General features: G+C 33.7%; 1 protein-coding gene across 2 annotated transcripts; it reads right to left on the reverse strand.

The window, feature by feature from the left end:
* Positions 1-1,389: 1,389 nt before the first annotated feature.
* Not3 (CCR4-associated factor Not3) lies at positions 1,390-25,371 on the reverse strand. 2 transcript variants are annotated; one of them, XM_068777110.1, is made up of 15 exons: positions 25,028-25,371; positions 24,398-24,630; positions 20,235-20,390; positions 18,824-19,003; positions 17,406-17,604; positions 16,135-16,232; positions 15,312-15,415; positions 12,299-12,399; positions 7,334-7,416; positions 6,276-6,514; positions 5,792-5,906; positions 4,458-4,547; positions 3,913-4,038; positions 3,103-3,312; positions 1,390-2,196 (listed from the first exon to the last, which is right to left on the reverse strand). In XM_068777110.1, exons 1-15 carry the CDS (start codon positions 25,050-25,052, stop codon positions 2,098-2,100), a joined length of 2,058 nt encoding a protein of 685 aa, XP_068633211.1. In that variant the 5' UTR covers positions 25,053-25,371; the 3' UTR covers positions 1,390-2,097. The 2 variants fall into 2 exon arrangements, with proteins under 2 accessions (XP_068633211.1, XP_068633210.1); XM_068777109.1 differs by having other exon boundaries at positions 18,818-19,003.
* Between the last annotated feature and the right edge of the window lie 979 nt (positions 25,372-26,350).

A 26,350-nucleotide genomic window follows, 5' to 3' on the forward strand; every position in this document is an offset into this window, starting at 1 on the left:
CACGCACGGAAATAAACGAGATCGCCCGCTGCACTGTACCGGTGAACTAGGCCCGCTTGCGTCGGCCCGCACTCCGCCGACCGCACGGATCCATTGCGAATAATCGATAATCGTCGAATGATTTGCTTTCAACGACAATCGATTACCGCTAATCGATATCGCACGATCGAATCGATAGCGTACATCACTGTTGCACGCGTCCAGGCGCCAGCCAACACGTTCTATATTCCATCCGGTTTTAATATAACTTTGCCGAAACCTTCGCTACAAAAGTAACTAACCGGGACGAAATGTGAGCTTTCTATAAAAAAAAACTGTCAAAATGCAAACACTTGTACATGACATTTCGTCGATGGCTCCAAATTATCTAAGCTGTTCGCGATCATGTCTTAAATATTTTGTTAGATTACACTAGTACAAGGAGCCTCCGACATCGGGCAACGACTGGCACCGAGACGCACACAACCCGACCGAACAGTGATCAACTTGCACGTGGGTTACGTGCCCATGAAAAACTTACAAAATCACACAACGCGTCTCTCGCGTAATGGAAAACCTGTGTCGCCGACCGTACGAGGAGGCCTCAACATCTGGCAGTACATGTATTGTCGTAACGCTAACGAACTCTCTCACCGCACGTCGCATTCGTCCATTCCGTCGTGAGCCTCGACCCGCCTCTCACCTCGGGCCTCACCGACGCATGAAGGTTTTAAACATAATTTAGTCTATCGGAATAGGCTATTGTCGTTACACATACTAACTAAACTAAATTCAAACTTAACTACAACGGAATGGTAGAGTGCGACATGTGTTGTTACCACGGACCTTACATTGCAAATCATCTGGATATATTAAAACATGGCAGTGACACTATTTAAAAATTTTTGTTCAATTTAAATGCAATACAATTCACAAAATTTAAACATTTCCATGTGAAAGAGTTCATTTAGCCTCAGTGCGTTCACCTTATGCTTGCTCAACTTACACATACCATCGATAATGTGTTATCTATTGTCTTTGGGATAACTACGAAGCTACAGAGTTAAATATGTTAACAATTATGAGATCGGTTTACAAAACCATGTCTTGTCTTAACAATCTACATTTTTTATACATCTCCAACAAATACATAGGTCAAATAATATGCAAGTACAAAGAAAAACATAGATTATATAGATTGTTATAAACATTATTTATATTCTATGGTATGTATAAGTCGGCCTGGTACGATTCAAACAAGTCACTACAAAAACAAGTCTATAAACAAATCACCCAGAGCAATATCGAATTTTATTGTTTCTACAGTTCTAGTTGACGGTTGACTAGCACAAACGTTGGACACCGATGTTGATCAGACAATAATAAATATACCAAACATTAAAACAGATGTTAAAAAACAAAGATTCATTTACTAAAATACAAAAAAAAATTAAAATACAAAAATTTTTTAGAGCAACACTGAGTGACAGTATCACGGTGAGTCGGGAGGAACATTAAAATTTATCGTTAAAAGATCTGTGTATCTGAACACGCTCCGGGCGTCCCTATATCGATATCACATTTTGTTTAAAATACCGGCCCCGCGGGGCCAACTAAAGTTATTGCATCACATGATATTCCTCGCTCCGTCCACCTGCAATTTATTCGCTCACTGTACAATAAAACAGACTGCCAGAGCGATTCTATACAAGTCCCCATCTGTCGCTCGGGCCACTCGGCGCCTCTGGGAGTGTCCGATACTAAACCTACCTCGATATGAACATTAGTTGTAAGTTGAGACGTTTCCGTGCAATCTTGTATTCACTTTTACAAAGTCGAGTTTTAAATAATATAATTATAGTTTGGGCCCGCCAGTCGTCACAGAGAGCGACGGGCCGATTCATAAATATAATACTCGTAACGGAATGAAAGAGAATTTAGTTTTCCATGGTGTCAGTTCGCAGTCTTCGTTGCTCGCGGGCGGGCGCCGCTGCCGGTGCAAGTCACGACCTTACGTCGACGCGGATAAGGTTGTTTTTGCGTTAGTTCCGATACATGCTGGCGCGTATAGTCACTCACTGAAGTTCACTCGCGATATTGTGCCGGCGCAGTGCGGCCTCAATTCAAGTCACGGTCCTCTAAGTACTTGTACTCGAACGTGAAGCCTTCTTTTTTCCGCTGGCCCCACTTCTCGTAGTCGAAGTAGATGTACGTGCCCTGCGGAACAACCAACTGGCGTTAGTAAAGTATGAGTGGGTAAGGGCTGGCCATTACTGAATAAGTGGTTACCAATGACACATGGAAGCTTTGGAGAGCAGTGATGACTAATAAATAGTATTCTCAATAAGACAGAATGAGAACTACAAAATACATATTTGCCACAACAGGGGTGTCAAACTTAAAAGCCAACTTGGTCTAAAAAACAATGCTTAACTTTAGTGGTACGCAAAGAAATCAATATTCATATAAACAAATATTTTTATTTTGACTACTTTGTAATAAACTATGAAGTTAAATTATTGTTTACACTCTGATACTTGGCTTTTATTATTATCCTCGACGGATGAAATTTTATTGTATGATACTAGTTTCAAAATTGAATCAATGGATGTAATGACTAGGCTGAAAAAATTTAATTTTCGCAACCCGCGCGCCACACGCGGTTTGACACCTCTAGTCTACAAGAAATTATACGTAAATAATTTAGGTATTTTCTACTTTAAGATAGCATTTTTCAACCTTTTACAGATTTCTACCAACTATTACTAAATTTTAACGCCTACCTATGTAACATACATTTTTTTTTAAACCAAAGGGTTAAACTTTGTCTTAAGTTTACTTTTAAATCCCCCCCCCCCCCCCTAATGAAATTGCCTCCCATTGGGCCTATGCTATGAAACGCTGCTTTAAGGAATAATATGACATGTCTTCGTTTAGCAATTTCAGTAGCTACATCTTTAACATCTATGACCCTTAAATTGGGCCACTATAATTTTTGAGTTTTAATGAGGCGAATCTATATATCAAAGGTAAACAGTAACAAAAGCCAACAAATTCTTATTCTTTTAGGCATCATCAAAAAACTATACAGATGAAAATTTAAAAAAAAACGTAAAAGACTACCTGTTCGTACTCTTCATTGATTACTTTGGGCTCCTCGTGCCTCTGGAACCACATCATGTACTTCGTGTGGAAACGCCAGGACTGTTTCTTGAGCGCCTTCGCCGCGAGGTACTGCGCCTTCGTGCCCTCCATGTAGTAGAATACGAAGAACAGCGTCTCGGTGGACAGCCGCTGGAAGAACTCAACAGAGTCCGAGTGGGGTAAGAGCACCTGAATGGTAAATGTTACTTCATTTAATTAATTATTAAATAAAATTATTTTAAGCCTTAACTTAATACAGAAATTCTTGTCTATAACCTTACTATTCACATTTATGTATAGCTAACCTGATTTTTGTATGATTAGGTATGCTCAATACATTATATTTTAATATTAATAATATGTATACACGTATAGTAATGTATTGGCTGTAACGATGATGACATATTGTATTAAAAAAGTTTGTATTTATAACATATTAATATTTCCGATAAGAGATAGCATCTCCTAATCATTGAAAGACAGACTATGAATAATATTTAGATCACAGACATCTATCCATTCAATGAAACATTTTTTTTTTCGTATATACTAATCGGACTGAAACACAACATTCGGCATTGGCTATGCCACCCATTACACAAAATTAGTGTGCAAATCGCTCAGAACATTCAAGCATTATGACATAACACTTCAACATCGTCATTTCAGTTAAAATACGTCGACTGTTGGACATAGGCTTCCCCTACTTCTTCCAACAGGATAGGTAATTGGGGTATGTATGTACGATACATGTACCCCCTCCCCCTCCCACAGCAGATACTCACTGACCTGGTTGTAATAGACGGGCGTCTGACAGATGTTGCGCGGCAGGTAGCTCCGCGTGCGCTCCGAGTCGGACGGGTGCGGCATGTGGTAGAATGACGACTCCATCATGCGGAACTGTAGCTGGTGCTCCTGCGCATTAAATTCGACTTTATTATCATGACTGTAAGCTTGAAAATCGTTTATCAGTAATAGCCTGTTTTCTTGCAAGTTATCGTAAATATATATTCCAATTAAAAATATTAACAATCGTATACGTTTATATTTGTATATATTTCTTGTAAATTTTTGATAAATACTAAACACTTCTCGCTCGACATTGGCTAAATCGTCGATCCACCTAATGGTGGGCTTGGCTTATGTCGCATCTACTAGCTCATGTATAAAAGTACTACACTTAAATATCATCATATTTCAGCGGCTGGATGTCCATTAAAAACATAGGCCATTACAAAGATCGTCACGATGAACGGTCTTACTCTGTCCACATCGAGAGACTTCTCCTGACTTTGACTACATCGTCACATATTACATTTTAAAAAAATACTCACTGATGTCAAAGGTAAAGGTCCTAATGGCGCGACGCCTAATAACGGAGGGATGTGCGCTTGAGATAGCGCCACGGTTCTTCTTGTCGTGTTCTGAAAATCAAAGAATGTATATTAAAACTCGGTTCAAATGCATATTATTCACATAATGCTAATCTAACAATGTTCATTACAAATTATTAAAAATGTCATAAAATAATACATATATAAAAGAAACAGTTTTTGGCAGGACTGTCAAATGTCATTTTAATGATTTATCATAAAATTTTCCTCTTAGAGAGTTATAAAACTATAAAATTATTAAAATTAACTTAAAAATAAACTTTCAATGTCGTTCCTTTGTTTTTAGGTGAGACCATTGTGTAAGTTTATTTGATTAAATGTAAAATATGTCAATGTACATACTAAAATATAAATCTTTGTTTTCAGAACCATCACTTCCTTGTACACATAATAACAAAAGTTTTTCATAATAAGCCAACACTAATTTTAAATTATAAAACAATTCGGTTTTCTTAAGTTTTGATTTGCAATTAACTGTTTAAGACAGGTGAATGTGGTTGAGATATATCAGGGCACAGTCCAGAAATAAACATTATTAAAAAAGCGAAATAAATTGTTTCATCATTGTCATAATTTCAGCCGAAGGAAAGTGAGAACTGATGGGAACTGAAGGGAGGGTCACCATACTCCAAGATAGTCTAAGCAAACTTTCAAAATTTGTAAAATTCGATAGTCACTACTGTATACGAATTTAAAAGATGTAAATAAAGGTAATAAATGCACAGAAATGATATTGACAACATATATATTTGAATAAATATATCACAAAAAATATTTTGATTTGTACTACTCCAAATGGGAATTTTTCTTAATAAGCTAAGAAATAATTGGTTCCATGTAATGGGAGTATAACATTTTTGATTGGTCAATATTACTTTTATGACATTTTCAGCACAACAAATTCTCACTTAAAAAAAAACTATTATATATATGATGGGCCTTATAAGAAACATCAAATTCACCCTAGAGAGCAACGGAGGGAGCTATACACACTCGGAAATAGAAATAATAGCTAGATGTATATGAAATTAGAATACATTATTGATCTGTGTTGCTCTGTTGCTGGTCCACACAGTGGAGGGTATACCCGCACTGCGTCTACCGGTTCTTGGTCGCCACTTTACCTTCAGGTCCCAACCATCCATAGCATAGACAATGTGCTTACGTACTGCCACTTCAGATGAGCAATTTTTTAAACTACGTTGGTGACTTTGGTGCACTCATCAAAATGTAATTATACTTTAAGAATTAATTTAATATAAAATAAAGCTCACCTGCTGCGTATGATGCGCGTCGAGGCCCGCTCTTTGAACAGCTTCTTGCGCCATACTCTTGAGGGACGCGGTGCCGCCAGCCGCAGGCGCGCTGGGCGGCGGACTGGGTACACCACTGCAAACATACCGGCAATGTCATAAACGATTATAGATATATAAGTCATATAAATTTAACATTGTGAGAAATTTAGCGACGTATAAACGGAATGTAAACGAGCGTTATCATGAGGTAAACATAATATACATACACGAAGAATCAGTGAAGCTAAGCTAATATAATAGGCAATGTTTTCATTTTTTAAATCAACTAAATATACTTCCATACATTGTAATGATCTTATAACATGTGGTCATATTGAACTGGTCAGTATAAAAAAGAAGATAGAATGTGAGATTATGTGACAAATAGAAAAAATAAATAAGTCTATCATAGATTAAGATGGAGAAGCGACATGCTCCTAAAATGAGGATTCATGGTACGTACTTGTCGGCGACGTGTAGTGCGTGCACCAGCGCGTGCGTGTGCGAGTGCGTATGCACGGCTGGCCCGTTGAGCAGCGGCGCCGGAGCTGGCGCGGGGGTGGGCGCCGGCGCGGGGGCTGGCGCTGGTGCTGGCGCGGGCGCAGGTGGCGAGGGTTCGCGAGGCGCCGGGGTGGCCGCACCCGCGCCCGCGCCGCTCGACGAACTCGCGCTCGACGGCGTCGCCGACGCACTCTTTGACGTCTGCAAATAACATTACATACCACTGTAATGCACACATCGATATCATTTCAGACATCGGACGACCAGTATTGCTGAATAGTTGGTGTAGGCAAGTTGAAAGTAAGTCACTTTTATGCATAAAGCTATATGAACGAGACAGCAAAGTTAAATTTAATTAGGAAATAAACATCATCAATTACACCGTTAACCATTTTTTGCAGCATTCTTGTGATTTTTAGATTATCACAATATTTTAATTTAAAAAGTCAATTAAAAAAGTACAACTGTAATAGTGAAATAACCGTTCCAAAAATGACTAACAAAATTGTCTACATGGGAAATCCACTGGTGAGGTTTTTCATATAGTTTTTTTTCTTTTCAACCAATAGAAACCCACTGCAAGGTATGGGAGGTATAAAGGTCCAAATATCATCACCATAACCGGTCCAGCGCTGCCGGCATCCTGCGTCTTCCCACGACTTTAACAATGGCGTCAAACCGCCTAGTGGGCGCCTCTTCCCACGCAGCGTTTACAGGCTCTCAGATTAAGACTATATACCAACACAACATGATCAAGGTTGCTGGAAATCTGAATGCAAGTAAGAACAGCCATTGATGCGATCTTTGGGGGTGATATATATGCTGCCTATAAGTATACATATATATATGCTACCTACCATTAAATAGTATAGACAACCATGTTAAGATCAAAGGGAGATGATAGATACCGAACTCTTTTAACTGTCCCTATTGGAAATATATGGCCAGGTCTGTCAAGCAGTGAACGTTGGTGATGATGGAATTTTGTAAAAAAAATATTTTTTGATAAAAAGTACTCACGGGGGGAAGTTGCGTGGAAGGAGGTTGGTGCGTGACAGCGTTGTGGATTGGCGCGATCGATATCGGTCCATTCTCCACTACCTCTGCAACAAAACAACTCACGTACATTATCTGTGGTTTGAATCATCAATTATAACCACACTTAAACTGGTAGTACACAAGAGTACCACTGGTTGGTGGTGGTACAAATGACATGGAAACATAGGTGGATACAAATCGAGCTATGCCACGAGGGCATATAAATTAAAATATTAAAATTTGTAATATAACCTCAATTTACATTCAATCCAATATAAACAAATTAATTGTAAAGTTTAAAAAAAAGAAATAACAATGTAAATATAAAGACGAGAGGTAAAGCCAGGTCGGTTAGTCAAAACAGGTCAAAAAACTGAAATTAATTTAAATATAACAAACAATTATATGATTTCAAATTAATGCAAATTATGATGAATGGTTGGTGAATGTTTGTTCAGTGGCCAAGCTCTATTATAGTTCGAGCCGTTGTTCGAAATTTGAAACTTTTCGCGAGCCGCAATTTAATACGCATTTAAAACATGCAAACGAACATTTTTTTAAAATCTTTTTTATTATATGACAAAAGTACAAAACATATGCATTGAACTTATCTAAGTTATGCACACGTATACGATAGCACTCCTAATGAAACTTAAGATGCCGGTTAGTTAATTATGATGGATGTTTGGATTTCGCTAATTTTATGCTGGATAATAGTAATAATTATTTACACCAGTGATTTGTTTCGATTTCCAGCTGCAGCTGACATAGGTTATATAAATTTAAATATTGAAATAATTCGACAATCAATCTGAGTCAAATATAATCGTTCAAAGAGCCGCATGTGACTAGCGAGCCGCAGTTTGGTCACCTCTGATATATATTGTCATGTTCCCAAGTATTATGGAATCGAATATAAAAGAAATAATATGAAACAAAAGTACAGTTCTTCAAAAGCTTTGTTAGCTGTAGACATTTATTCATGGCCGGATATCAGAAAAAAAAAATCGATTTGATGTTGATTTATGGGAGTACCCAGTGAACATAAGTTGCAAAATGAAACTACTTCAATGCTGGAAGCGAATAATTTAAATTTACTTTTCAGAGTATGGTAATATGATCAAGGTACTGTAAACTGCAATATTATGTGGTTTTATTTTTTAAACTAACAAAATGTTTAATTTCTTCACTTAGTATTAGTTGATAAAACCCCACTATAAGACATAGGGCGCCTCAAAGGTCGTCACGATGACCGGTCTTGCACTGCACGCATATATAACTATATATATTACTATGTCGTCGGTCCATCTAATGAAGGGCCGACCCACACCGCTTCTACCAGCTGTCACTGTCTGTCTGGCTTTTTCAATAAATTTGTTGATCTTGAGTAGACAAAGTAAAGGACGCATAGCCTAGACCTCATTTTAAGTAGCAAGCTCACTCAAGTCTAAACTAGCTGCTACATACTATTTACATTACCGGACTATGTGTTACTGCGTAGAACATCTATTTATTTACTCTTTACACTGCAAACTTCTGTGTAAACTGGCCGGCTTACTTGTTCGTCTGTTATGATTTTTAGAGAACAATTCGTTACCGAGTCAGTCACACAAAAAGTACAAGAAATTATTTAATTATGTTATACTATAGCATATATGTAAATAATAAACACTATACTTGTAATTGTATTGTAAACCCGTGTAAACGGGTCCGCCTATAATCAATAGCAGAAAAACGACTTATTCGTCCCTTACAATTTAAAAAAAAAGAAAACAATTCATTACCAGGCGATCCACTCAAAAACCACGTGACATCTATCAAACGCAATGATAATGCACTTTTGCCTATACTTCATGCGATCAAACCAAAATTCCTTTCTTTCACTTCGGCTTCTATTCACAACAGATACACTAAAATTACATAACCGTCATTGAACTTCACACAAAAACATTGCAACTGCGCAATATAAACACGAAAATTTATTAACACATCGCAAAAAAAAACATTTTACAAAACACATGCACTGAAAAACAATTTTACCATCGTTCATATTTGACATTCGCGCGGGAAAACATCGTAGACTAATACAAAAAAAAATGTACAAAAGGCTGCGACCGTTGCAGATAGAGCCTATCGACTGAGCAACGCCGTCGTGTCAAGTTGGCAGCGCGCCAAAACCGCGCGTACGAAACATGGCGGCGAGCCAAGCGGACGGATACTAATAATATGTCGACAGATTATCGCGACTCCATTCACGACGACGTTTGTTTTGTAAACAACGCTTTCTTATCGTAACTGATAACCGTAAGGTGTATCAAATATAGGACGATTGTTTATTGGTGTAAAAGCTTTTAAGGAGATGAATGTTCAGTTCATTCGTCAGCAAAAATGTTTAAACCTTTTTTATACTCATTTTCAAACGTAAGACATCCACATTGCAGTGATCTAATTGAAAAAAATAAACAGTACTTTTTGTTAGACGTGTACCAAAAACATTTATCATAAACATAATTTGGTGTTGAAAAAATCAACAACAACAAAAATTAAGCTTAACAATATATGCTAACCTATAGCTCATTATCTGACAAATTAGCTATACATTCACCCCTTTAAAACTTTTATACTCATTTTCAATCAACCTATATAAAGTGATCTCTGTAAATTTTTTTTTTTAATGGAATGCTACAGGCTAATAACCTTTGGCTGTACAAAATCTGGAAGGACATAGTAAACAATAATTATTTTTACTATATGTTAATTAATTCAAAGTTTTGTTGATCATAGGTTAAAAGCTATGACACATATTTCTTAAGACCCTGTATTAAGAGATCCTTGTGAAATATGCTACGTTAATTTTTTTTTATATTGCAATGCATAATAATTAATTTTAACATATAGTAATGCAAATTTTGAACTTTCTTACTATATTTTATTCGTTATTTATTATGACTAAAACCATTGATTTTTGTATAGAGAGTAACCATATATAAATTAATATAAAATAAGCTATATATGCACCCCTTTTAATCTTTTACACCAAGAACCAAGACACGTGTATATTACATTATGTATGTAAGGAAAATTTCACAAAAGAAAAAGTAAAAAAAAAACTGTCCGAGTTGTTTTTTTTCCTTCAAAAGTAGGAATAGAAACTCTTATAGCTTAAATTAAGCTGAAGGATGTCACTATATGGGGAACCTAACTTGATTCTAACTATGAATCGAATTCATTCCTATAACTGTATAATAATGACTATTCCCTTGGTCACACCATAACTTAATAACAACTTAAAAGATTCATTCATTCATTCAAAGGTTTTCATAGAAAAAGTTAGAATTTCTAATGTGGTTTACATTAGTAATGTCAGTAAAATTAATGTTTTATACATGGCCAATTGTTTTTTGCCTGTCCCGTATTGGAAAAGCGTCAATATTATTTATAACATAACACAGAATCAACAATGTTGTGTATAAAAAAGCATTGTGATAACCACATAGTATATGAATTATATATTTTTTCATTTATTATGGCTCAAAATGATTATTCATAGCTAAGACTGGTCAACATCCATTGGGTCATCTAGTAATAATTATTTCATTAATATTCGGCACACGAAATGTAATTTTAAAAACTAAACATTGCGCTGTAACATGCCAAAAAATATTCGGAAAAAATAAACATTAATGAAAAACAAAGGCATGGACGTTAATGTCTGTGGAATATAAATTCTAATAATAATAAAAAATTGGCATAATGTTAGCGATTTAAATCTAATTATGTTGCAAACACAAATATATCAGTTGATCTAGCTAATAAGGATTCGTTGGCAACATTAGCTGACATATTTCATTCTGTTGGCAAACTACAACTTCAGCAAAATTTTGATAGCGAGCCAATATCTCCTAATCACGTGGTAAGGTACCCCTTAATTGTTTAAATAGTGTACCTTCCTGTACTGAACTCTAAGTACTCTATTACAATTAGTCAAAGTTATCATTATCAGCCAGCCTAACCATAACTCTTAACCAATCAATCTTTTAACAGACACTGATGTATTCAATTGAAACTTATTAATTAGTACAGATGATGATGATGACTCAATCTCTCATCTTAAGGTGATCACACTAAATCTTAGTTACTTTAACAGACACTACACTGCACTAGGCTACCACTGCAGTATAGAATGGTATATGGAATGGTATAAGTGGTAAAAGACTGACACTCGCAATTGCAGGTAGCGGGTCAGATTCCACAGATGACAATATGGTTTCCAGAGGATAGGCAGCAACACCCTCTGCATATCATAATACCACACTACGGTACACCAAGTGTGGCGATTATGGTATATCACCACCATAGATACCTTTGGGAGAGGTCTGTGCCTCACGGTGGACGTCTTTGGGTTGAAACGACGACGACGGTAGGTAAACTACAATATACCTCTTAGGTAAACTAATTATAATCAGTGACTACACAACACATAGCTAGAGGTAGGCAACAATTTTGAATGAATACCTATACGCTATTTCTAATTTATTTTATGCATATATTTTTATATATATATACACACACACATATATATATTGTGTGTGTGTATTGCACAATATATGCTTTAAAATAAATTTGATCTATGAATAACGTCATTATTTACTAATGTACCCTCCAAGAGTTTCTGACATAGTATTGATTTGTAGAAATGAAAGAAAAATTTTAATTACTATAGATCAATGGACTGCCTAAATATATCAAACCCTGATTTATGATAGATTGTTTTTGCTCGAAAACCATCTAGTTACCTACCACGCAAAACCTTATGTCACTATTAATAATTATGTATAAGAAGCGTAAGTCGTTATCCAGAACTTTTCATCTGTGACGTAATAACAATAAAATTAAAATAATTATGGGTTAAATTATGTTACAACACTGGCAACACTGGTCACGTACCCGTGTTGGTCCGTACGTGCACGTGCGAAAGGTGCGTCGGACTAGGCGGCAGTGGCAGCTTGTTCGGCGTTGACGTCCCCGACGCCCCCGTCGTGTTTATACTGTGGAGATGTATTTATTATTATACAGGCATCACAATCACTTATAAATAAGATATAATTGCTTCACATATACCATAATGTGAACTTAACTTCTCAAAAAATTTGTTTTGTTGCAAACTAATGACCCCATATTTAACTATAAATAAATTATTTCTTTATATTTAAGCAAATATTTACAAATTCGCAATATACAAGAGAGATTAGAAATCCTAAAGTAAAAGATTTTAAGGGATGAATGTATAGCTCATTACTGACAAACTACTTCTGGCAGTATAAAGTCTGCAGAGATAGATAGTAATAATAAATAAAATTAAACAAGCTACAAATTCACCCTTTTAAAGCTTTTACAGTTTCCAATCATTCTGCATACAAAAAAATTTTACTTGTAAACTAAATAGAACTTTTTCAGTAAGAAAGCACATTATGAATTCATAATTAACACAAATTTTCCTTAATCCAAGATGCAACATGAAACATACCCAACAATCTTTATAAGTATTTAAAAAAAATAGTTACTAAAATTTTAATACACCCTAATTTCGTGTGTAATAAATATGACTGATGGAATGTAGTGATGAGCATGCATAAAAATATATCAAATAATAGATAAAGCAATAAAAAAACAATAAACATTTGTATAAAAAATATATATAAGCAAGAGTTGTAATTAAAATGGCTTAAGAAAATAAATAAACTAGCATCTTATTTAATTATTAAAATGGTCTGAAAAGTTTATCTTTGTATAATTCACACGCCTATCACCTCTAGAGCTAGTTAAAATTAATAAATAAATTATCAATTGAGGCATAATAATAAAATATATTCGGTAGAACTTATAAATAAGGCAGTATAATAAATATAAACTTCCAAATAAACAAAGATCAAGTTCAAATGAGTTGCAGGTAATTTTTTTCAATTTAAAATAAATATAGCAAATGTTCATGCACGCACCCCATCCATAAAAATACTTTAGCGAGACACATCTTATGTGCACATAACATAACCTGGGTATTGTAATGTGTTTAAAAACGTATCTAAAGTTATTTAAATAATACCTTAAAATAAACTTATTACAAAATGATCATGCAAGATGCTACAAATGATAATGATAACCAAAATGAACCTACTATTTGAATCAAGAAAAATATAATTTCTAATTCAGCCCTAGGATGTATACTGGTATGATATAGGCCACCCACTAAAATTTCCAACAGGACCTGTTAGATGCTGCCTACAACCAACATCTTCAGCGAGGGTCATATGTCCACCTTGATCTCCACTCCAGAATCTTAAGACCCAAGTGGACTTCTGACCTGAGCTCTATGTGACATACTCACTGCCACTTCAACTTGCTAGCTTGGACTTTGTCTAAACATCTTATAGCAAGAAACTAATGAAACAAATTTCTCTCAATTCAATAATAAAAGTATTTATGAAAACAATAAACCTGGCCTGAGAAAGAATTTTACCTTTAAATATATTCACAATTTAATTAAAGCACAGTTTAAAAAAATAAATTAATCTCTGTTATTTCAGAGCTTTGTTCCATACTAACTTTTGCAGTGTATAATGGGCTTACCCGAAATAGCATTTATTTGAGATCAAATTTAAGCAGTATATAAAGGACCTTCGTAACAAAATATTTCAAAATGACGATATTGAAACATACAAATTTTTAGTAATTAATTGAATTTTTCTTTACATGAATATACAGGTGATAGTTTATAGTAGTACAATACCCGGCGATAAACATTGCACATCGACCTTTGGAAGGAGACAATCGGCTAATTTCGACTTCATAAAGCGTTATCGCTGTCGAACGAAATACAACGACTGACGAAACGTCACATAAGTAGTGTGGGACAGAGATAATGCTCTACGAAGCCGAAATTAGCCGATTGTCTCTTTCCAAAGGTTGGTGTGCAATATTTATCGCCGGGTACTGTAAAGGCTTTAAAGGACTGAATATATACCTCATACAAAATTCGTACAATAGGGCTGTGACTTCAAGAACAATCAACAGGGACAGATAGTACACAATAATTAATTTTATTATGTTGCAATCTGAATTATATTTTAATAGCTTTTTATACTATATTATCATTACATTACATACAATGTTGTCTCTGAAATCATTGATTATTGGATAGGATGTACATACGTTTAGCGACAATGAATTAGATATACATTCTTCCCATTAAAGCTTTTACATCTATAACCAATAATCTGTGGTTGAATTTGTGCAGTTTATTCAAAAGAAATCCATAGTTCATTTTGTTTTTTGAATAAAACCCGTAAATAAATAATTTTCTACTACAAAGTAGAAGTACTTTATTATCCAGTTCTCTTTATCATAAAAACAATAGAAATAAGCCCGTATTATATTAAGCTGTGTAATACTTCCAGAACAAATGACCCCTCGTTGGTTGAATAGTGATATGTATAAATGGTATCATTATGCCGGAGCAAATTGTCACTCTTTACTAGTATTCTACTTATAGAGCTGCCCAATCCATGTTGATGACATATTTAGCTTTGTTAATCAAAAAACAAATTGGCGGTCTATTATTTTACGGTATCCATAGATAACTATGTACGGAAAATAGTTTTTATTCTCACCTCGGGCCATATGTAACATCAGTTTTATACCAGCACCGATTTTGGATTGATCACTTGAATCGGAAGGAGTTTTGTAGATGTTATTGAATATTATAATGACTAGTAACTTTCGAATGGCCGTCAGGATTGGTCTTTTATAGACAGACTTAGCCGCAGTGTTCAAAATCAGTGCCAGTCACAAAACCAGTCCAACGCAGGCGATATGGGATGTAATGTTCGGGATCAGGCAGCCCTACCTCGCCCCGGACCGGCCACAAGCGAGCAACAAATAAACAATACGTCAGTGGACTGACCTATTCGTGGATGCGGCGGAGTTATTGAGCAAGGAACTAACGTTAGTCGCGCTATTACTGACCGCGCAGCTGTTCACCGCACGGAGGGGCAGCGGTTTGACCGGCTGGAAAGTTAACAGACATATGTTTACTATTCATTGTCCGCCCCACTTTGTGATTGTTTCTGAATTCCCTTGTGGTGTCTTACATGTCTATTATGACAAAAATTTTATCAAAAGCATTGTGGGTAGATATTACATTTTAACATGGAAGTGTTGGGTCTTATTATTGAGAAAAAAGATAGATGAATTATAGATTATTTGAAACTACATGAAATGGAACATGAAATACATATACAGACATATAATGAACAAAATAAACATACAAAATGCGGTAAATACTTCTGAAGGTTACTACCGACATGTTTGGGATTATTTAACTGCATACATATCAATATGTTAAGTAGAATAGAAAGTAAATTCGAATTGGGAACTATAAGGCAGGATTTTGTGTATACAAAATTTATTAAAAGCGTATATAACAAATAACAATATATTTATAAATAGATAATAATATCTATAATTGTTTGTAAAAAAACATGGAACAAATACATTAAATCAAAATAAAAATGTACCCATTTTATACTTAAGAACATTACTTTAACATTTAATATGACCGGCCACTTATTTCAACCACAAGAGAACCCAAAATCAATCCCAAACACAAACAATAGAGACAAGTTATCCACATGTACTGGACAGCTACAAGTTTACGGAGCAAGATCAAGGTAATGATGGTAATGCAAGTGTAGTGAACTGGTAAGAAGAGAACAGAAGATGCTTACTTTCGCCACGAGGTCCTCCTTCTTCTTCTTATCCACGTCTATAGAGTCCGTTGAGTGATTATGTGCGTCTAACGTTGGTGATGTTATGGGACTGGTGCCTGGAATAATAACAAGATATTAAAGTATTATTTACAAGATATATTTCACCACAAACACTGAAGTTGGTGTTCACCTGCATATAAGTATGCAATTACCACCAATAACATGATTGTAGTACATTGGTTATCTTATGTTGTTTTGTGGTCTTTCTTTACTAGTAATTTTCCACACTGTGGTTATATAGACCATAATAAAACAATATTTTGATACTACTGATTGTTCTAGTTAAGCATTATAATAAAATATTTCACTTGCTGCAATTATATTATTTCATAAGCTACCATCCAACTTCCAATGTCAATTGGTTTAAGGTATATTGTGTACTAATGTAATATTTTTTCAGGAAGCTTCCGTTGCTTCGTTTAGAAATATTGTCAAAGATTAATTATATGCTAAAGATTGAAATACCGTAAATGATTTTATAGAAGATAGCCCAGCATACCTTGGTAATGATGTATTCAACATAAAGTTATTTCAATGTTATATTTATAAAATTTGACATTTTATGCGCATTAAATATGTATATGCATATATATTCATAAAAAAAATTTTTTTACTCAGGAGGCATACGTTTTTAAATGTCTTCCGATATTTTAAACATTTTTTAGTGTTAAAAATGGGTAATTTTATTCAATAAAAATTATATCTCTATCTATTTATGTATTTAAAATTACATATATTTTCATTCGCCTGTCCTTTTCATATCTGTGGTATTTATTATCCTAACATACGATGGAATCACCTTGACGTAACATATGTCATCATATATTAAATAAATAATTCTTAAATTTTATTTAGTGTATAACACATGTATTCTGTAATAAATGACAACTTTTCCACTATAATGATTATCAAAAGATATTTAACATATACCCGCCACACTACAAAGGTATAGATAGACTTTACATATATGTGTTTATCATGTTGTATTTCTTGCCAATTGTTAAATGAGACACAGAGAGACAGAATGCTGAGGATACTTGACCTAAATTCTCTATCAAGTTAGCAAAGTCCATTGGCTACATACTACAGTTTCACCAGATTCATAGACAGTAAAGCTCTTAGGTCACATAAGCAGAAGCACCAAGGAGTATGATCGCCCCCATAAGGTTTACTACAATTTGGGCTATCATTCTTTGATAATACCCATAACTCGGATTGTGTATACTGACCTGATAGTATACTAGTAGGTGATCCACCTGAGTCATCACTGTTATTACTATCCGTGGTTGCTGATGAAGGCACTCCAACTCCGCTTAATTCAATCTCGTCTAATCCATTAATGTCGTCATATATGTAGTCATTCTCCTCATAGCCGGGTTCTAGTGATGACATAATGTAGTATTCCACATCTTCTTTTATTCGTTTTATCTGAAAATTGAAGTATCTCACTTTAGCTTTGATATTTTAACATTTAATTCTTTAGACAAGAATGTCTTCCATCATTAAAATGTAGTAATTTTACATGTGAAACTAGTACTGTTAAAATTAAGTAGTTTATACTGCCTTATATACAGTTTTCATAATTTTAATGTTGAATAAATACTGTTGAAATATTTATTGAAAATTATATATACTATTAACCCTCTGCAGTCGACGATATTTTCGGCCGGGTAAAGTCGATGATTTTGGCGGATGTGTCGGACACGTTAGGTGGCAATAAAATTACGAAAGGACATCAGCAGTGTAGGAACCAAGTAAGGCATTCGTATCGCTTGAAGCTGACGCAATGTAACATAAACACCGTTGTAGTCACTCGCGAGCCACCTGACCTGCTACACGAATAACCATGGCGTTAGAGAGGCGTCTTTCGGCCGTTAAGGGTTAATATATTTAAATATTCATTGAAAAATTTTGACACGCTTATTATAAGTTATCAAAATTTGATAATTGATACAATGAACTTAGATCAGGTCGCGGATTTGATTCCCACATGGCGGCTATCGAGTGTATATCTATGTCGTTACCGCTAACATGGGAAATATTGTGAGCTAACTTGACCACATTCTGAGACCCTGGCAGATCTTTGGTCTCGCTGATCACTAATGTCTTATATTAGATTAGTCAATTGTAAGCACATATAGTTAGGTCTACTTAAAAAAAAAGGTTAGTCGAATTAAAAAAAACAGGGGAGACTTCGGACCAGTAAGCGAAGAATAATATGTCCATCCATGAGTTGAACAGATGATGTTGAACAGGTCATTAGAAAATGCAGAACAGGTCACTTCTAACTCGTCTTATTTGTAATCTATGAGAAGGCCGCCTATGACCAGCAGTGGACAATTACAATGATGATGATACAAAAACACTATGCAAAATGGGTGAAGGTGATTCATGGCCCATTAGTAGTTTAATAAAGCTAATACAAAATTACTATAACACAAATGTTGTTTCAAGTAAGTTAAAACAATATAGCCTTGCATTATAAAACACCAAGTTCCTATTTAAATAAGCTAGCAAAAATAAGATTAAAAGCCACATTGTTACACAGATAAAAAATTATATCAGCATTCACATCCGAAACAAAACCGCAAAATAAAAATGTTACTAACAATTAAAATAAATTAAAATAAATATTTCTAACACTAACTTGCTCCACTTCAACGGACATGTTATCGAGCATACGTAACAGCGTCTCCAGCTTCTTTATGTGGAACCTGTGCTTCTCCAGCTTGAACTTGAGCTCTTCCATCCTGTCCTGCTTCTCCTTATCCAGACGTTTTTTCTTACCGGCTAACAGTGACTCTACTTCAGACTCAAATAAATCAATCTGAAATTGTATAAATCATAATACAATTATTTTTATATACTATATTGTAATATTTATATAAATGATGAAACTATGTAGTAATCATTAATTTGTACTAACATTGTACAAAAACTACCAAATAAATTAAATAGGGGTGGGCACCTCGGTTTTTAATATTAAAATAATGACAAAATCACATTTCATTATTTTTGTCAATCTGTTAGTTCCTGCTACTCTCTGATATAGCCAGACTGATTTTAACTAAACTTATACAGGCTATAGCTGATATAATAAGGAGTAACTTAGGCTATTTTTATTTTAGAAACTTTCTTAAATGAAGAAAAATAAACTAAACAATTTTTTATAAAATTTTACGCAGCCGAAGTCTGGAGCACATCTAGTTTACAATAAAGTATAGAATTTATGAAAAATATGGTCATCCATGGTCATGTAGGATTAAAAAACATTTGATAGTTTTTTGAATAAATTTGTAAACATAGTTGAAAGATGGATACTGGCCCCTTCCAGCTAGTCCTGCAATGTGTGTGCTTTGGTTGAAATGAAAATATCGATAATGACTATAATGATGAGACATATTGGAAATATCCTAATTAAAGTAAGCATTTACATGAATTTTTGGATTGTAAATTATTTTAACAAAGTAGTAAACTACAACTGGTTTGAAATGCAGATCTACTAAAGACCAACCAACTTTTTAGTAGTTTTTTATTTATACATTATAATGTATAATAGTGAGTCAACAAAGTTCAAGAGTTTTATGAAAGCCTTACAAGGTGAATATCATCACATTATTTCTTATTATAATTATTTTCAGCCTAATGACGCCCACAGTATTTTACTGGCCTCTCCCAAAGGTTGTGACTGTGACGGATCTGCTGCTCAAATCTAAATTAAAATTAAATTTAACCATGTCATCAACCCATCTAGAGGTGGGCTATGCCCACGCCCCAGTGGTTACCGCTCGAGGACCTTTTGGCTTCAACTTTTTGATATTAATTGTTTTTTATATCCATGATATCAAATCAATAGCAAGAGTGATTGTTTTGAAACATGAGTTTTTTTTTACTGAACTTTCATGACTTTTGTTATTACTAATTTTCTCACAGTCACAGCTGGACATACGCCTCCCCTATAGATTTTTCAATAGTACCTGATGGAAGTGTCCAACATCTTGTAATATATCAGAGGCAGATTAGTAATATATGAATATAATTGTAATAATTTTTATTACCTGTAAATTAAGTGCGTCAATTGACGTTATTAACCAAGAGGACATCTCCTCTCGTTCCTTTTGCGCCGGGTCAAGTTTCTGCGCAGCCCCTAAGCCCTCTTTCGAGTATGCCTTTGTTTTTGTTTCTCGTTCAACTACTTTAAACCTCTCCATTTGCTGAAACATAATGCCATCACATAAATTTAAATATTTTTTTTCTTTAAAGGGTATTGCTTTACCAAGTAATATTACATCAATTGCTCAAATCCTGTATTTGATCTTTAAAGAGATGCACATTTGCTGATAAATGTATAGTATATGATAATACATTATAAGATAATATATTAATAATTAAATATATATTAAATAAAATATTAAATATTTCGTTGAATATATTGCCTGTCCCATTCAAAATTCATTTCAGTTATACTTTATACAGAATGATTGGAAATATAGTTCCATAAAGCTGTATCACATCTTTTTGTGTAAAAAGATGCAGTGTATTTCAAAATAAAATGTTAACAACATGTATGACCATTTATCAGACTTTAAAAAGGGAAAGGTATGTGTAAAGTAACGGATTATGTAAAATTGTATAACAATTGTCGGATAAGATGCTGATAGGCTTCACTTTGTACTTAAACTGCTGCAGTACTTAGTGTGACTAATTCATAATACTGCATTTATCAACTAAAGCCATTGCAAATGTGTGTACACCAGAAATATTGCAATTTTCATTGCAAATACTTATATCTTAATGAATTAATAAATCTATTTTTATGTTGACAAATCTTATTCGCGTATTAGCAATTTAGCCTGTAGACAAGCTTCGCTCACACACCATCACTTTACAAGCGGTGAAGAGAGCTGTACTAGGGATTTTGCAATGAAATGAAATCGCAAAATTATGCCCAGCGGTTAGACAGTTATTGAAGCGGCCACTGAAGGTTTTTGTTTCTGATTTGTAATGATAAGAAAAGAGCGGGATGTTCACCCACAAGGAGGACATATGACTTGTTAATGTCGTCTGAAAATGCTGGATGCAGATTTCTTTTAATATGTCTTATTACAAATCTATTGGCGGGGTCAGTTAGGTCATGGACATACTATAGCTGAAATGATTTATAGTTAACCAGATATGAGGAAGTACAGCTTAGTAAGCTCCTTTTAAAGTAATTAAGAGGGTTCCCCTTGGGAGCCTGAGCTTCAACTGTTCCAATAGTTAGTTAAATTTATATAGAGGTCATTAAGCTCTTGCATCCATTTAGATAGATGCTCCATTAAATAACCAGAAGAAAGAACTGCTAAGAGAGGATTTCGACTAGGTCTGTCACTCCCAAAACTCTTTTAGCATTCCAATTTAAAGATACACTGTTGATAGGACCTGAATTTGTTGTTATTATCGGATTTATTAGGCCTATTTTTAAGGCACATCAACAACTTAAAAAAAAACATATGTAAAACATCACAGCAAATCTTAAAATTTGTGCCTATGATAATGAACAGATAGGTGCGACATTTTTATTATTAGGTAAAATGACAAATAGTTTTCCTCATTAAATCTACGGGCTAAATAAAAAATTACGACAACAGGAACTTATATTATGATTAACACAATCTACTTTATGTTAAACATTATGGATACAAGATTAATGTTGTAACATCAGCTGACCTGCTGGCCATAAATAACTACATCTTAAATAAATAAATACTAATATTGTATTAGTTATTTTTTAAAGAAAAAAATTTCATCTAATAATTAGTCAATCTATTGTTATATATTTATATATATACATATATATAGTGAATAACTTCGTCATCATTGCGTCTTTAGGATGTTCACAGCTAGACATAGGCCTTCTCCATAGGTTTAGTATATATAACAACATATAATCAAGACAACATGATCAAAGTTGCCATAAATCAATGGATGGGATGCAGGCAAGACCAGTCATTATTGCGATCTTTTAGGGACCTCTACACCTTGCAGTGAGTGTCTATCTGCTGACATCAATGAATCAACCAATATGTACATAAATAACTTGATAATAAATTGAGCTCCTAGAGATTATAGTCAATGTTGTTGAATAACCTTTCGTATTGCCACATTTTGACTTCTTTTATCTCTAAAATTCAGGGATTTATTTCATTCAACTCTTAATAAGTTAAATTCATATTTGAAAACTGTACCACCTCTAATTTACAAGATTCATTCAACATTGATGCATTTTAATATCAATGGATTCCAATACTATCAGTAATCTAATGACGGAGGTATATATAATAATAAGGAGGTATATATATATATATTAGCAGTGGACATCTTACAACTATAATAATATCATTGGATTAGATATTTGTTTTCAGATTTTGAAACATAGATTACTCTAACACCATATGTGTATCACTTTCAAATTAAGTATTTTTAATGTGTTTGCAGGATCAACACGTTTTTTCAATTGTAATATTAAATGTTTGACATGCAGTGACCCCACCAATGATAGTACAATATAGTGTTTATATTAGTCAGTAATGATTTAAAAAAAAATTCAATCCCAAATTAATCCCAGTTTTTTTAAATAACACACACATTATTAGACCAGAAAGGTTATTTAAAAAGTTTTCAGGTTAAACTTAGTTTTAAAAACAAAGTTATTGTGCATTTTATAACTTATATTGAACAGTAAATAATTTTAATCAATTCTAGTGTGTTGCTCTGATGTTTATCAAAATGCATAAATAACTATTCACCTCCATTAATTCACAGATTAAATATGTTGTTATAATATTATCACAAATTTTATAAACAATGTATAAATATCAGATAAAATTCAATGTGATAATGTAGTGACGCTTGTTTATATTTTACATTCACCCTCAGAATGGCGTAATAGACAGTTCAATGATACACTGTGTTGCTGAATTTCAAATAGAAATTTATTTGTGTCAGGCTAATGTTATGACATTATTCACTGCTTCGTAAACCATGTGAGATTGGAGCAAATTTGTATATCATTGGACTCGTTTTTAGAGAACATGCAACAATATATCTAGTAAATAAAGAGTTGTTTATTCAGTAAAACTTGTTCTACCAGTGATATTATAATACTACATTAAAAAAAAAAAAAACAACTTTATTATATTATCTTCATATGTTTTTTGTTTCAAAACTTTTACGAACATTAACAAGATGTCTAATTTCTTCAATTTATTGACATAGATTTTTGCTACCCTAAAGTTTTATTGTACCTTTGGGGTAAGCATAAAATCTATATACAATAATATAGGAAATCAAAGTTTATTCAGCAAGTGTAAAAATGTATACTAATCTATTTTAAGAAAATAAAAATATTCAAACAGTCATTACTACCCCACATTTCATGATTTTATTGTATAGGTGCTGAGTGTATTCCTCTGTAGTTAGAGGGACCTGAGAAGATATTGAGCTCTACCCTACTTAATAGCATAGCGTGATTGATATATACATAAATAAATATATATATGATTTGTAATTGATAACTTTAAACTCAACATATGTTTATACAGTTCATACTGAGAAAGTCATTATAGTTTTATAAACATTTTTAACAGCTTCAAGACAGAAGTGTTGAAGAAGATGTATATATGTGTGTGTATATATGTGTTTTATCTATATCAATTATGAGGTTTATCCTTGATTCAATAACTTTTATGAACTTTTTCATACATGTGGCTAAAGCTGAAAGGCCAACTTTTTTATAAATACCCAAATTCAAACTTTTTATTAATGCATTTATTAACATCTGTATTTTTTACACATTTTATATATTTTTAATGTAATAATAGAGTAATATATGCACATGTTGAGCTGAATGTTTGTATAGCCGGCAATAATTGCTGTGCACTAAAACAATGGTTACAAATCACTAGAGAATCAACAATATACAAGTAAGTGACATTGAAAATAATTGTTATTATAGTCACATTTTACAACAGTTTTAAGTTTAAGTGTGTGATAGTTCATATATAATTGAAAGATCCCATAATTGTCCTTTTTGAAATTGACTTGTGGAGATAGATACAACATTATTGTTATGTTTTAAAATAATGTAATTATGGTTAATAGTAACTGTGGAGTTTCATACATTGGAATATATTCTCTCTTACACATTTGTAAATAAAAAAAAAACACATGTTCTACTCACCGTTTCTATTAGTTTCCTATACTCTAAAAGTGTACTCTTATCCTTAATCTCCCCGGAGGCGATCCACGACTTGATCTGATCCCGTAGCCTCTGAAGCTTTTTAATCTCCTTCTTGAGATCGGCCTCATATTTTTCCTTCTGATTGCTATTTGTCGCATTGTGCACTTTTTGCCAGATATCCTCAAACGTCTCCACCCCTTCCGTGACCTTTTTTAAACACCTGTCTATTTCACCTGCAACAAACACTGCCACTTTGTAATCGAACAACAAGAAACCTGTTTTGAAAATGTAATTCACGATCGAGCGCGTAATGAACAGTAAACGGGACGGAATGAGCACCCACATGTTCCACACAGATATTACAGGCATTGAATATCAACCCCGTATCGTATTTGTGTGCGTCGAATATCATATTCATATAAGATCAACGTATCGCCGCGGCATCGTCGTCTTGACAGACCATAAAATCTTGTAAGAATTCAAAATCCTAAATCACAGCCGCATCTATCTACCCGGCTTTAGTATCTGCAGTGTGGCAGAGGTCTCGCTGAGTGGACAATAGAAGTCTAGAACACGTATCTACATAGGTTGGGGTCAATCAATCTCTAACCTGATAACATGGCCAATTACCTTGTAATTTTCTTGTCGCAGCCATAGCTATTTACACATGTGGACGAACGTTCCGTACATATCCTAAACATACAAACTATTTACAATAAAATGCACAAAAATTATTGATAAACAGACAAACTACACATCTGAAGCTTTGTTCGAATCCAAGATGGCTACCGTACACCGCTCGAACTGTTAGTGTGTAAACGCATCCAGGCCGACCGCCACAGAATAATTCTGGCTCGCGCCTGGAACGGTGATCAGCACGAAGCTTTCATAAATAATTGAGAACAAGTCGTCGCCAAAACAACAAACTTCAAATTTTACACAAAATGATTTTAGGTACGTAGCGTACACCATCAGTCAAGTGCGCAGGCGCAAAATAATAGAGCAAGGCATAGACGATATAGTTACAAAATGACAATTGTTCCAAATTGCTATCGTTTATAATTTTATCATCTATGTTATATTTTTGTCATTAATATTATATTTTCTACTTTAAAGAAACTTCAAACTTCTTAGAAATCTCTTTAATTAAAAATTAAAAAATTTCCGTAGTAAAACTTAAAATGTTTAATTTTATGACAAAATAAATATCACAGATGGCAATATTCTAAATTATACATAGTTTCTCATAGAACGTTACTAGATGGCGTGCTCCTTAAACGAAAATTGTAAGGTTTTGTATTATTAAAAAATTAACTTTCACTTTTATTTCATTTAATAAGCTGAGTTGAGATTATTCAGATATTCAAAACAATTACTTGTCAACGATCTATTATTTACTTTCACTCATAAATTCCTTATTAGAAAATTATGGGAGTGCTTATAGAAAATTTCGATTCAAAATAAAAATAATCGTTTCATTAATGCGATACGGCCGTTAGGTGCCTATAAACCAGTAATATAACGGTTTTTACGAGTCCATTATCATAAAGAAAGCTATAAATTAGGATGGATTGACATTATTCAAATAGTTGCGGATTTATTTATTTGAATAAATCATTGACAAAGAAGATAGTTTTTTTATCCCTAGTAAATATTTTATTGGTACAGAAACATAACAAACGTACCTAAATTAACGGTCATCATAAAAAGTGTTTTATTTACGTCAATCTCATTATAAAATACTGCCTTTGCCGTAAAATATACTTAACCTCTATAAAGATTATTTAATTCGTGATTTATAAACACATGTTTCCATAAAGTCTACTTTTCTAAATTTTCATTTTTGGTTTAAAAAAGTTAATTTTAACGTCCTTTTTTATATTTCCTAGAATGAGACAGATAGTAAAACCTAGCTGAATGCAGAATTTACAATATTTATCTTGTTTTTCTTTT

Source organism: Battus philenor, unplaced genomic scaffold (genome assembly GCF_028537555.1).
Source record: "Battus philenor isolate CCGP_79_NKW_IND1 unplaced genomic scaffold, ilBatPhil1.0.hap1 SCAF_13, whole genome shotgun sequence".
Classification (NCBI taxonomy): Eukaryota; Metazoa; Arthropoda; class Insecta; order Lepidoptera; family Papilionidae; genus Battus; species Battus philenor.

Excerpts from the sequence above, each read along its gene's own strand:
- Not3 (XM_068777109.1), bottom strand. The coding sequence starts at position 25,052 with ATGGCTGCGACAAGAAAATTACAAG. Across the intron at positions 7,417-12,298 it reads GCACGTACGGACCAACACGG|AGGTAGTGGAGAATGGACCG; the intron begins GTACGTGACCAG and ends GTTTTGTTGCAG. Across the intron at positions 6,515-7,333 it reads CTTCCACGCAACTTCCCCCC|ACGTCAAAGAGTGCGTCGGC; the intron begins GTGAGTACTTTT and ends TGTTATTTGCAG.